This window comes from Stegodyphus dumicola, chromosome 1 (assembly GCF_044657685.1).
Source record: "Stegodyphus dumicola isolate Sdum_Otavi_A_Nest chromosome 1, ASM4465768v1".
Classification (NCBI taxonomy): Eukaryota; Metazoa; Arthropoda; class Arachnida; order Araneae; family Eresidae; genus Stegodyphus; species Stegodyphus dumicola.
Genome location: NC_140768.1, coordinates 242,643,481 through 242,658,231, shown reverse-complemented (window position 1 = coordinate 242,658,231; position 14,751 = coordinate 242,643,481). Strand labels below are relative to the sequence as shown.

General features: G+C 32.5%; 1 protein-coding gene across 6 annotated transcripts in view; it reads right to left on the bottom strand.

The window, feature by feature from the left end:
* The window catches only part of rasp (protein-cysteine N-palmitoyltransferase Rasp), a 79,199-nt gene that overhangs the window by 22,413 nt on the left and 42,035 nt on the right, over nucleotides 1-14,751 (bottom strand). For 5 of the 6 annotated variants that reach the window (XM_085826933.1, XM_085826900.1, XM_085826908.1 and 2 more), the window contains 2 exons: nucleotides 13,035-13,070; nucleotides 6,162-6,363 (listed from right to left, as the gene is read on the bottom strand). In XM_085826933.1, coding sequence (XP_085683059.1) covers nucleotides 6,162-6,363; nucleotides 13,035-13,070 — 238 coding nt within the window. The remainder of the gene's footprint in view (nucleotides 1-6,161; nucleotides 6,364-13,034; nucleotides 13,071-14,751) is intronic. The other variant, XM_085826935.1, reaches the window with a different exon arrangement.

Here is a 14,751-nt window from a genome sequence, read left to right as displayed (position 1 = left end):
TTGCTAGGTCAACACATTTTAGTGCCTTTGCACCTTCATAAGTCTACGTCAAATGCTGATGTTTTTAATAATTGTACTTCATCTCCTATTAACCCTATTAATGATATCTTTTGCTACTCTGTGACAAAACATAAACTTCCTCCTTTCTCTGAGAATATTCTCAAAGTCTCATCTCCTCTTTTACCTTTTTCACAGTCTTCTGTACTTATTGAACCTCTCACTCACCATCAGCACTCTAAATTTTGTGTAGCACGTTCAGTCAATAGTAAACATGATAGTAATGAATTTTTCATTAAGGTTGCAAATTTTTCTCCTGACTTCATACACATCAACAAAGGTATGAAATTAGCCACTTTGGCTCCTGTTAATGCCAGTACACCTGATATTCAGCCAGTATTTTCAACAAGTCTTGAGACTGGTGATCAGTTTGAACCCTGGGGAGGGCAGTTTGACTTAAGTCATATACTGGAACAACAGAAACATGAACTTATGAGTCTTTTAGACAAGTATAAGCATATTTTTGCTTCTTCAGTTACTGAACTTACTGGTTGTGATACTATTTTGCATAATATCAATTTAAAGGACAATATTCCTGTCAGACAGAAACCTTACAGAGTTCCTTATCATTTAAGACAAGAGTTAGATAAACAAATTGCTGAGTTGTTAGAGGCAAAAATTATAGAGGAAAGTGATAGTGCTTATTCTGCACCTGTTATTTTGGTTAGGAAGCAAGATGGTAGTTATCGTTTGGTTACAGATTTTAGAAAATTGAATGAAAAGACTGTTGAAGATTCGTTTCCTCTGCCAAACATGTTTGAACTTATTGAGGGTTTAGGGAATGCTACTTATTTTTCTACGTTGGATTTAACCTCAGGTTTCTTCCAAATGAAAATACACCCTGAAGACACTTACAAAAGTGGTTTCACTACACCTTCTGGTCATTATCATTGGACACATGTTCCATTTGGATTGAGAAATGCTCTTAGTTCCTTTCAGAGATTTATGTCAATTGTGTTGGCAAATCTTTCGCTTTTACAGATAGGTATTTATATTGATGACATAGTTATAGCTTCTAATACATTAGAGGAACACTTAATTAAAAATTGTCTTTGATAGACTTGATGAAATTAATCTCAAATTAAAACCTTCTAAATGCAATTTTCTGAGAAATGAGATCACTTATTTAGGCTTTAAAGTTTCTGAAGGTAAAGTCAAGCCTGATGATAAAAAACTTAAGGTTATTAATAGCTTTCAAGTGCCTAACAATAGGAAGGAAGTGAGAAGATTTTTAGGTCTTGTAGGATTCTATCGTAGATTTATTCAAAATTTTGCACACAAAGCTTTACCACTAACTGAATTAACTAAAGATAAAGTAACTTTTAGTTGGACTGATGAAACTCAACAGGCTTTTGATACTTTAAAGACTGAACTTTTAACACAGCCTATTTTGGCTTTACCTGACTTCAAGAAACCTTTTGCTTTGTGTACAGATGCCTTGAATTTTGCTCTGGGAGCCATTTTAGGTCAAGAAGATGAGAATGGATTTTTACACCTTATTTGTTTTGCTAGCAGAAAGCTGAAGGGTCCTGAAATTAATTATAGCACAGTTGAGAAAGAGGCTTTAGCTGTAGTTTGGGCGACTGCCCATTTTAGACAATATCTCTTAGGCAAAAGTTTTACTGTTTATTGTGATCAGGCTTCACTTTCCCATGCGTTAAAAGTAAAAGATCCAACATCTAGGATTGCCAGGTGGATAATGGGGTTGTCTCAATATGATTATAAAATTGTTCATAAACCAGGAAAATTGAATTCAACTGCTGATTATTTATCCAGATCTGTCAATGTAGCTGAACAAATACAAACTTCTACTACACCTGATCTTATACACACCATTAAAGAACAACACGCTCTAGATCCTTATTGTAAACAAATAAAAGAAGAATTACTAAACAATAAAACTCCAAAACCTCTTTCACAAATTTTTTCAATTGAAAATGATATCTTGTACTGTAAATTTAAGAATCCTAATGCATGTTGGCAAAAAAAAAAAAAAAAAAATAGAATTGTTGTACCACAAACATTAGTTCCAAAAATTTTCTGGTTTCATAAAACACTTCATAGAATTCAGAAAGCTTTCTTTTGGAAGAACATGCATAAACAAATTCTAAATTACATAAAGTCTTGTCATTCATGTATACAGAAGCAAGGTTTTAAAGCTTCACAGAAAGCTTCTTTAATGACAGTTCCAATAGCTAATAGACCAACTGAACGTATTGCCATTGATACTGTAGGCCCTCTACCTTTGACAGTTTCTGGACATAAATATATTTTGGTTATTACTGATTATTTCACTAGATGGCCAGAGGCTTATGCTTTACAAAATTGCTCGTCTGAAACAATAATTGAAAAATTGGAAATGTTTATTGCTTCTCATGGAGTGCCACAACATATAATTACAGACAGAGGTACAAATTTCATTTCACAAGCTATTACTGATGTTTATAAAAAACTTGGAATTTGTAAATACACAACTAAAAGTTATCACCCACAATGAGATGGGGTTGTGGAAAGGTTAAATGGTACACTCATCAATTCTTTAAGTTATTTGGTGTCTGAAACACAAGAAGATTGGGACAGGCATTTACCATTTGCTTTGTTAGCACGTAGATCTGGGAAGCATCAGGCTTTGGATGATTGTCCGGCTTTTCTTTTGTATGGCCGAGATTTAATGTTACCTGTTGACATTTTGACACAGTCAAAATTTAAGACGTATGATGATACTAAGACGTATTCAAAGGATCTGCTCATAAGACTGCAAAAATCATTTCAAGTAGTAAAGACAAATTTAACTACTGCAGCTGAGAAACAAGAAAATAGGAGAGAGTCTAAAGTTTATCACAAGAACGTACAGTTAGGTGATACAGTGTATTTATATTCTCCTGTAGTACAGCCAGAACGGCTAAGAAGTTATGTAAATTTAACAAGGGACCTTATTGAGTAGTAGAGAAGTTATCAAAGGTTAACTTCAGGATAGAGTTGGTTTCTAAACCACATACACGTCAGGTAGTACGTGTTGATCGTTTAACCAAGGTGCCAGATAGAATTACATTTCCTACTTTAGAGATCTCTGATTAAGATCGTTGTTCTGCTGGTCAACTTAGTGAGACTACTACACAAGTGCCTTACAATTTAAGGTCTAGAGACACTCATGGTTTTGTAAAGAAGTAATTGAGCTTTACACTTTTGTACATATTGGTAGGGTTAGGAAGATATTTCTTCTTCACCACAAGTTTTGTTTGTGTACAATTTACTGGATCCAGTGTATTTGTTATTGTGTGTGCTGCGCGATTGGTTATTTGTTTTGGCCTTATCCAGCTCACGTTTTTGTCAGGATTGTCAACCTTTTTGTCTCAATATTTTTTTTTTTTTTTAGATCTTGGTGGCTGGACAACTTGGTTTCATCTTCAAGTTAAGGTTATCGAAATTTTTTTTTTTTTCCTTTCTAAGTTGCAACTTAGGGCATTTAGGCTTAGTATTGACTTGTTGGTTGTCGTTTCTTATTTTTACGTGTTCTGAGATTTGGGTTATTTCCCTTTAGCCTACCTTTTTGTATCTGTTTGGGTAGGTTAGTTGAACAACTTAGGAGCAACTTTGTGTTTTACTTTGTAGTTTACTGATTTTATTTTGGAAGACGACTATATTTCGTCTTTGGTATTGGATTCATTGATCTTTGAAGTTTCGTCGGGTTCACCGTTTAGTTCAGTAAGGTTAGCTGTGTACTAGTTCAATTCTTGTGTGTTTATTTTTTTTATTTTTTATTATTTTTTTTTCCGGCTTGTTTTGCCGTCTGTTTGATTAATACTTTGAGTTGCTTACTTTTGAGTGTTCTGTTTTGCTGTGAGTGTTGGGTGATTCTGATTCTCATTAGAATTGGTAGGTTAGTTAATTGTGTTTTCACTTAAGTGTTTTGCTAAAGATTTGTAATTTCTGCCCAGTTTAAGTGCTGGTTTTGTTTCCAAGTAATTCTTAAAAATTTGTCACTGTCACTACTACTTAGCGTGTATCTTGCAATATGAGTGCTTGTAAAGTCAGAGACTATTGATTCTTTCGAAAAATTTTGGTAAACCAAAATTTTTCTTTTCGGAACAGGGGAGGATTTGTTATGTATTAATCGTTTTATTTTCAAGCTTAAGTTGTTTTGCTTATTATTTCAGTTTTAATCTGTAATTGAAGTTCTAATTTTTTTTTTTTTTTTTTTTTGGTTGAAAGTTGGTTGTAAGTTTAAATTGTAACTTTTGTTAACTTTAAATTTAGGTTAAGTTGCTTTAAAAGTTTTTTGAGTTGAAGTTGTTTAATTTTAATTTGAGTTTAGGGACTTAAGATTTTTGGTTTTTGTATCTTGCTGTTTTGACCTTTAAGGTTGTTTAACTTTTAACTTTAATTATTTTAAAGCCTTGTTGCTGCACCTTGGTGTGCTTAATTTTTTTTTTTTTTTCTTAACCTTAAGTAACTTAATTTTTGTTATCCCTCTTTCTTTTAAAGTTAAACGAATACATATTTTCTGACTGGCGGTAGGAAAAATTGATTGTAATTGTAATTCAATTTGGTTAATATGTGTGTATACTTAAATTGCTGCTGAAGAAACAATTTTTATAGTGCTGACATTTTTATTATGAATTATAATGTTGTGTAATTAGTAGTTGCATTTTTTTTTTAAATTTCCCCAAGTCAATTTTGTATTCACTTGGTTCAGAGAATTTTCACCCCTTGCCTTCGGCTTGGAATTTATTCTCGGAAACTCTTATCTTATGAGGTTTTACTGCACCCCAAAATTACTTTCTCCCAAACGAAAAACCATATGTGGGGGGTGAAGTGCTGAATGGATATACCATATGGTGTTTCCCGAAAAGAGGACCATGTTTTGCTGGACAGGCGAGAATGGAGAGGTTCTACAGCATATTTTATGGTGGGGGAAAATATTCGTTGAGTTAGAAGCTTTGCATTGTCGACTGGGACCTCGAGCGAGGCTCGTTTCTTCCCCCCCCCCTTGTTTTTGTCTGTGGATCTGATGACACATTGGTGTGGCCTTGGAAGCTGAGAGGAGGAATGGAGATAAATGGCTCTTATGGTAGTCGGGAAACCCCTTCCCATGAAGATTTCTAGGTTCAGGTTGCTGGTTTGGCTTCCTGCTGATCAACATCTACACCAAATTTTGAAAAAACGCGCCAGCTATTAAAGTGGCTGCACAGTGTTTTCAGGAGATACGAGGAAACCATTTTTGAATAACACGTTAGTTTTTGAAGGAAGGGACCAAGGAGATAATTTTGTTGTTTCCGATGACTTTTAAGTCGCAGAGCGGGGACTAGCCGACGACGTTCCTGAGTAGACTAAGAAATTAAACAACTTAACCGAAGGACGGAGTTGTAGCACCTGATTTGCAAAATGGCCAGGGTTTCAGTGATGACCGGAGACTGCCGGTTGGAAGCGGCTGGGGGGCGCAGATCCTGGCCTCCGAAAATGTTACACATTATTAATTATGATTGTTTTTCTTTTACAGAAACCTCTACCGACAAAATTGTTACAAGAATCCAAGTATTGTTTGATGCCTTCGAAAGGCAACAGTGTTAAAATTGTGCATAGACACCAGGCGTCTCCGTCCTCCATAACCTGTAACCTGTTCGTGAATTTTTGATCGAAATCAAAAAAATAGCTCCATGAGCAGCATATTTATCTGAAATGGCTTAATGTGAACTGTTTTAAATTTCTTCCAATAAAACTGTCACATAGTTACCACCTAGAGTCTCTTGATACAATTTTTAAAAAAAACTACAAGAAGTCCTCAAAGAATTGCATGAAAATGATCTTAAAACATGTTTCGAATATCAGATAAAATGTTGGCACAAGTGAACTGCAGGAAAAGAGGATTACTTTAAAGAGAATGTAATAAATATTGGCAATAAATTGAATTTTTTATTTTTTGGAATCATCCTTGATACTTTTTGGTCACAGCAGTTTACATAATTAAGTTATAACAAAAAGTATTAAAAACAGAAAATATTATAGTTTAATTGTTCAAAAGTCAACATGAAACATAAATAAAAGATTTGTTTTAAAATACAATGAAAATATTTTTAATGTAATTGTATTAAGTATTATCTTACTTCAAAATATCTCCCAGCTCTAGTGGATAAAGTATATTGCATCAGTACTTCAGAAAACACAAGCAAAAAATTCAATGTACTCCATACACATACAGGTTTATCCATACCATGCCAAACGGAAACAAATGTGAAAGATAAAACAAGTGCATATACCCTTCTAAAAATTGTACGCTGTTTATTTACCAAAGGATGATATATATACCTACAATTCAAATAAAAATAAATTGACTCTTTCACAGATGTGATGACAACTCAACATAAAAGCAATCTGTACACAAAACCAAAACTTATTGTTACAAATTTTGCACACATGTAAATAATTTTAATGAAATTATATGTGAAACTGCAGTATAATATATATATATTTGCATAATATTATAACATGAAAATCTAAAAAAGCGAAGTTTTTTCAGAAAAGCAGGAATACAGCGGCAAGCTTATTTATGGTTGAGTAAATGGCTACTTCACTGAATTGATGAGATATCCCCAAGCTGGTGACGGTTTTGGCATCTAATTCACCAGAAATCGGCAAACTTGGCAACCATTTGAAGACATTATATTAGTCCAGTCCCTGTATAACTGTAATGGGTGTTGTAACTGAATAACTGTAATTGATGATACAAGTAGCTGTAATGTATCTGGCCCCCATATGCTTTCCAGTAATTTCAAGATATGGAAGGTACTAAAAATCTCTCAGCATCTGGGAGAAAATTATATAAGACCCAGAAAAGCATGAGTTTCTGAGTTAGATTTCTGAGTTGTTGTTAGTTCAGCGTTCATTTGAAATATTGAGATATCTCCATGTGAGCTTTGCTCTTTAACTATGCTGAGCAATCTTATTATCTTTATTAGTGTGATGTGTAACTACTGATTGTGTTCCGTGATACTGTGAAGATCTGTGCGAGTATTTTTGTGAGAAGTTTCAGAACTATGAAGTGTTTCTTTTGGTTGAAATAATTTATCAAGCTACAGGTTCTGTGTCAATCTCTTACGAACCCGGACGCCTGCAGCATTATTTCTGCCATTTTGTTAAACAATTAATCAATGTATATAAAGAATACTCTCGATTATCTGTGCTTATGTTGAGGATGTAGGTCAAGAATAATCCAAACTATCAATTTTTATGCATACTGCATGTGTTTATTAAAAAAAAAAAAAAAAAAGTGATTTTACGTTGCCTACAGGATTTGCTCCTGAAAACAAATTTTAAAAAAATATTTATGAATGGAAGTTAGAATTACATGTATTCAAAAGCTAGCTATACTATTTGTGTTTTAATATATTGTTAATTATTGGGAGCATGTAAAATAATGAAATACACACAATAAAAATGTATCAAATTTAAGGTCAAAAATACTGAAATAGAAATTTTTGCAGGTAAAGTTTGTGAACAGTTTATATCCTAGAGTTATAACTTAATTTTTCTCAACTGATCATCCTATGATATGTTTTCAAGTATAATCAATAACTGTTAATCAATTATTAATTCAATCTAATGCTAGATAAAATTTGAGCTTTGGTATATTTGATGTTGATAGTGATAAAAACAGAGACTTCTTTCACTTCTGTTATGATCACTAATGCTATTTACACATGCAAATTTATTTTCAGTCTCAAGAGAAAAATAGAGAACATTCAAGGTCAAATAATTCGTTGGACTAAAGTTAGATATATTTAATAAAATTTCAGATAAACTGTAATCAGAAAAAAGAAATTTCTCAGCATTCAAGAAAATTTGCAGATTCACACTTATTAATAGAATGAATAAGTGCAAATAAAGTAGAAAATGTGGCTTATTTTCTTGAACATATTACAGTTTCACACTATAGGTAACTTACTTCACATTTTTTTTAGATGCATTCTGTTTGGAGGGAAAAAAATTATTTCTTTGTGTGTCGCCTTTTTGTGACCTGTGATTGTTTCTTTTGGGGGGGGGTACAGAAACAAATTAATAAATCATTATTTTCTTTATATGGTAGTCATAAAGTTTTTTAATTGCAATTTATAAAATCATACAGTTTAAGCAATACAAAATATCGATGCTAAATCATGCTTACATTTTCTAATTTTATTTAAAGTTATCAATTTTATACAATTTTATCTATTTGTGTAATTAGGACACTGATTGAGAAAGCTCTTGTTTTACGAAAGCATATACATAATTTATCTATCAATTTAACATTTTACTGGCTTTTATACGGTATCTTTTAAAAGTTTTATAGATATTTTAATGCACATAGTTTACTAAGATCTATTCTTTATTACTCGTGTGTAAAAAGCTCTAAACATATCCCAATACTACAGCCAGGAATTAATTTCTAAAATTAGAAGTTCAGGAACTCTACAGAATGTTGACAGAAATGGAAACAAAAACAGTTAAATAAAATAATAGATAAGGCAATAAATAATGAAAGTGAATTAAAATACAAAGATATAAATATATTGATAAATTAAGTTAATAATAATTAAGTAAATAATGAATTAAAATATTATAAACATTAAATGAAAATTAATAAATTATAAATCAAAAACATTTAGTAAAATAATTAAAGAACTAAAAAATAAGTAAGTTCATAATAATAAGACATGATACAGAGGATAAAAGGTAGTAGTTTTCTTTCTCTCTCTCTCTCTCTCTCTCTCTCTCTCTTTTTTTTTTTTTTTTTTTTTTTTTTTTTTTTTAATGGCTGGATGCATACTTCTCATGCATTTGTCAAGAATAACTGACCCTATCAGTCTTACAGCTGCCTTATCATGGGGAATGCTGTACAAGGTACACCAACAGGTTACACTGATCATAAAGCACAAGAGGAGACGTAAGAACACATAACTTTCCCCCAGCATTCAGGCTAGTAGTTAGCCTCTGCTAACCACTATACACAGGGAGACAATAAAACAGAAATAAATATTTTCATTCAGAGAAAACAAGAATGCACTTATATCTCAGGGGGGGAAGAAAAACGTATATTAATTTCTTCCTTCTTGAATGCTATGTGCTGGCAGCATGCACATAGGGAAAAACTGGTTAATCATCTCATATTGCGGGAGAAATGAAGGAACAAAAATTTTCCTTTTGCCTTCCTGAAATACATTATTTTATTAATGATGATGGTATATGGATACCACGCAAAAGCAGAATTAGAGAAGACACAACAACATGCAACTAATTCTGTTTTGAATTACTGATATGAAATAAAATCAATAACTGTTTTGCATAAATGAAATATTTAAAATAATAAGGTTTTTAATATACTAATGAGTTAAAAAATAATTATTATTTTCAGGCATGCACCACATGACCTGAAACAATGCCCCTGCTTTTGAGAATGTTTAAATATTTATTTAATTTCACTGGATATTTTATAACTGTATTCAAATTCTATTGGTCGACAAAGTCTAATAGAGTTTCGACAGAAGTTATTGCTGTCTTTGGATTAATGTAATTATCAGGATCTTCTTCACTTGTATTTTCAGTATCACACTCTGCCTCTTCTATTCTTGTGACAACTGAAATGATGTTCACATTACTTAAACATTGAAAGGCTGGCTCTGCTGAATCGCATATCGAACAATTCCTAGATTATTTTCCCAATCAACATATTTGAAGAATTTTATATTTCTAATTTTTTAACATATAACCTAAGTTGTTATCTCAACTTCTTCACAATTAGATAAATCTCCAGTTTCTGTATTAGGAAGAATCTTTCTCCATGATCAAACTTGCACATGTTTGTTTTTTACACACTCTTGTGCATGCATAAACACCACCACATATGGATAATTGAGAGTATACTATATATGCACACTGTTGTAAAAAACTGCATGCACTCAAAAAGGATTGAGCTACAACTATGAAACTCGGCAGTATACTATTCAAGTATATAAAAAGTGATCAAAAACTGGAATGAGAAAAAGCATTTTATTTATGAGTAGCAATACAAAGATTGTGAAAATCAGTAGGTGATAAAGTCAACCCCAGCAGCTACACAAGCTGATACTTGATTGGACATGGAGTTTATTAAGTTGCCAATGCCCCTCTGTGGTAGATTATGGCACAAATGGAGCAAGTGTCAGTGAGCTGGGACATATTTTTACATGGCTGAATTTGCCTGCCCAATATTTCCAAAATATGTTCAATAGGTGACAGGTCTGAAGACCTGGCAGGCCAGTCGAGGACATTAACATGTCAAAGACTTTGTTGGAAAAGTTGTGCTGTATGTCCTGCTGGAAAACAAAACCTGGATGACCTGCTAGCATAGGCAGTATTATCGGCTGCAAAATGTGATCAATGTACTTGCGAGCAGTCGGAGTACCTCACAACATGACTAATGGCGAATGGCTGTCCCAGCTGACTGCTCCCCAGACTGTTGCACCTTGTGTTCTGGCTCTTTGCCACTCACTAATAAATGGTACACTAGACTGCTCATCTCTCCATCTCCAGACACGTATGTGGTGATCATCAATACAAAGAAAAGCGTGATTTGTAGCTCAAGATCACATTTCTCCAATCGGATACTGTCGAACTTGATTTAGAGCAGCAGCATGTAAGATGACATTGCTTATGGTGAAGTGTCATGGCAAGCATCTTAATAGATGTCAAGATCCGAGCCCAGGGTCACTTAGTCTTCTGGAAATAGTATCCCTGCGAGTCAACAAATGGCACTGAATCTGTGATAGCGTAACTTGTTGGTGCAGATGTGGCAGCTCTTCTAATTATGCACATTGATGACCCAGGGACGTGCTGAGCCACTACAGTAGCTGACTATACCTTTGTTGAGCTACTGGTTCGAACAACAGATGGCTATACTTGCTTCCACCAATATGCTAGCCAATCCACCTACTTAACCAACAGGCCCTTTTTAGCCCTATCATGCAAATCTTCTCAAAGTCTGACAACTGTTCATAATACTGCCGAGTGTGTCTTAAATGCATCTTTCATTAAAATTATACCACTGTGCAAAACATACATGTGCACGATGATCATTGGGCAGCAGTAACTTAACCCTTTAGAAATGAATGGCATGTAAGGACTTAGCATTCAAAACATGCAATGAGGCAACGACCCATATACTGGCTCTGGGATTTGTCTTCACAGGATCCAAAACACTTTCTTGCATAATAACAAAACATGTCAATCGTGGTCTGCCCTCTTTAATAATAATTCTTTAAATATTTATTTAAAGAAGTTCACTACTTCTATTAACTTCTAGTTTACTAGTTCTATTAATTCCTTACTAGTTCTATTAATTCTTAATAAACCATAATAGCACAAATTTTGATGCACACGTGCAAACATGCTGTGATGTGGTTGATGTCTGTCTGGGAAGCATTCTCGATACATTCTTTCAATGGCTCGTCCACTGCCCTCAGCTGTTCCAAACACTATGTGCATGTCTGCAAGCTCACCATTCTTATACCATTGCATGCTCTTTATATGCTGGCTATCGCCCAAATGAGAAAATTGTCTCCCCCCCCAGCACTCGTGAAGTGGCATACAATGACAGTTCCTGCTTTCATAGCCAAGGTGTCTGCATCAGTGTAAATTAATACACCAGTGAAGGATGATGTTTTCAGTCATGAGTTACTATGCAATTCTCAATTCTTATGATATGCCCTACCTCTCTAAAAGTTTGTCACTACATTTTTGAGACACCCTGTATGTATAAAGAAAGACAGAAAGGGGAAAAAGGGGGGATAATGGCAATTACAGTCGATGATGTCATATTATTTAGTAGTTATTTTTATCCACAGTTAAACTGTACTTAATCTGGAATATGTACACATTGTTAAACTCTCTTAAAAGTACATCAAGAGCAGAGCCATAAATCTTAGGTTTCACATCAGTTTCTATTGAAATATTAGAATAATGCAAAGTAAACCAAACATCAAATGCACCACAAAATGAGGAAGAAATATCAACAGGAAGAAAGAAGGTGTATGCAAATGCTGAAGGGAAAGAGAGAGAGCTCTCAACGCTGATTTAATTTACATAACCAAATTAAATTATTTTAACCACTAAACTGTTTAAAAATAGATGTTAACATTTTTGGTTGATTAAAATATAATCTATTTCTTTTCCCTGTATCTTTTTAACTTCAGTCAATCCAGATTAACAATTCAAAGTCTTCAAATTATCCATGATTTTGAGTTAATCATGGGCATAATCTCCATCATTAATCAGGAGTTCATGCAAAAATCTATCTGTGGTTCATCATTTAATCTTTTGAATCTCACAAATATGAAATTAAGCAAATTACTAGAACTCACAGCTCTAATAAATTATTTAGAGTGAGGAAAGTAAATAGATAAAAAAATTCTCAAAGTTAGCAAGATATATTTTTTACTGGAGATGCTGAAAACATTATTATTGGAATTTAATAATGTTAAGCACTACTGAATGATGAACATTTTGCTCATAGTTATTCACATATATTATTTTGCTAATGCAATGAATTTTATTAATGAATGTCTGTACTCCCAATCGATTCAGAAAGAACATAATGATAGCACAGTAATAATACACAATGTGTTTACATTGACAACTGGAGCTTTAACAGCTTAATGAACTTTATTAGTTTCAAATTTTAAAAAGACAGCTGTTTCTAAATAAAGACATATATACCTTTATTTAGAAACAAATATCTGTATAAATATAGAAATGTCTGTCAATTTTATGACCTCACAGAAAAATTAAGGCAGAAATTCTTTTAATTTTTTTGTAGATAAATAATAAGTACTAAATTTAGAAAAAGTGTAAAATCAATAAATTTTTAATAAAAATTAGATTATAAAGTATTTAAAAACTCAGTTCATCACGTTTGTATTTCACTCATTTGTGATAAAATGCAATCAAAAAAACCAAAGAAGTTATACCTTAATATCCACAAATAAAGGCCTCTGTCGAAATGCCTGCAAAAAAAGTCATATTTTGTAATATATAGTCATATATAAACAAAATACATGTGAATAAATGTATGCATGTGTTTATATATGTGTGCAAAAGAGATTGATTAAAAAATGCATAATGATGACCAGAACTCATAAACATCATTGAAATAAATATGCACCATCTCATGAAAAATTTCTCAGGAATAAAATATTTCTTAATTGCACAGACATTATATGGTAAACTTATGAGTTTAAGTCAGACTGCACATTTGTAAAATCGGAAATTTATATATAGAAATGTCATTAAAAAATAAGTAGTAATTGGATATTAGCTGGAAAGCACTGATACACAGTAAACAATGTATTGGCATCTTTTGACAACGAAACATATTTCTGTTATCATCATATTGGTTAAAAAGGTTGTTTAATTTCTGGTAAATATTGGCAATTGCATCCAAAATCAAATCATACAAAATGTTACTCTCTGCAGTTTGTCCCTATCTCCATATGAACCCTGCTAAATAAGAAGGTAGCAGTTTTTATTCTAACACTTTAATGGCAGTTGTTAATATAACATTTCCATCATTCACCTTCCATCATACAGTTTAATTGCATAAAAATAGGAATACTTATGATTTTTTAGTAAAATGATAGATTGCTTTATTTTTAAGCATATGTACTAAATGCATGGTGCAAAATGTAGTAATAATTAGTATGAGATGAACAAACATGGTCCTGAGGACTTCTCTGGGTATTTGAGTAATACCAGCTACAATATTCAACTCTAAATTTTATGTTTTGAAAATAAGCTCTATCGTTTTTGTAAATATACTGCTTCTAAATTTTGTAAATATCTGCAACAAAAATGTGTTTTCATGTTAAATCCCTAGTTATCTTCAAATCGTTTAAAATTCTGGAGTCCAAGCAAAAGAACTATGAATAATTCAAAATGGGAAAGAACACAACTACGGCGATGCTTTACAATTTCTTTGAAAGAAGTGGAAACTGTTCTGAAAGTAAGATTGATTTAATACCTGTATTTAATATTTTTAATGACAAAAATGACAGATTATTTCAATTAGATGAAAAAATTAAACTAACGAGGCTAGAAATGGAAAACTTTAATAAAGATGAATTTTCTAAGAAATATGGATTTAATGGAAAGCTATCGAAATCAGTGGGTTGCTATGAAAACGAAAGATAATTTAATTTTATCAACCACCGAAAGAAAGGGCGATATTTCCAGTGTAATAAATGAAACTATGCAAAATTTCTATCTTCCCAAGTTAGAATTGAAACGTTTTGATGATAATAGTAAAAACTGGCTAGGATTCTGGAGACAATTTTTAAAAAAAATTCATGATGATGATATCATTGATGCAGATGCCAAATTTCATCTTTTATAAGCAACTGAAGAAGGTTCATGAACCAGAGATTTAGATGCAAGTTTTCTGCCATTTGGTAAAAACTAGTACAATGCTATTGAACTGCTGAAATCTTGTTTTGCTAAAAATGAACTCTTAATTCAAATTTATGTTCGTTAACTTTTAAATCTAGTTTTAACACAAGCGAAAAGTAGCGAAAATTTTACTTTGCAGGCTCTTTATGATAAACTGGAGACTCGACTTTGAGCATTAAAGACTTTAGGGGTCTCATCTGAAAAATATGAAGCAATGTTATATCCTTTAGTAAAAGCATGTCT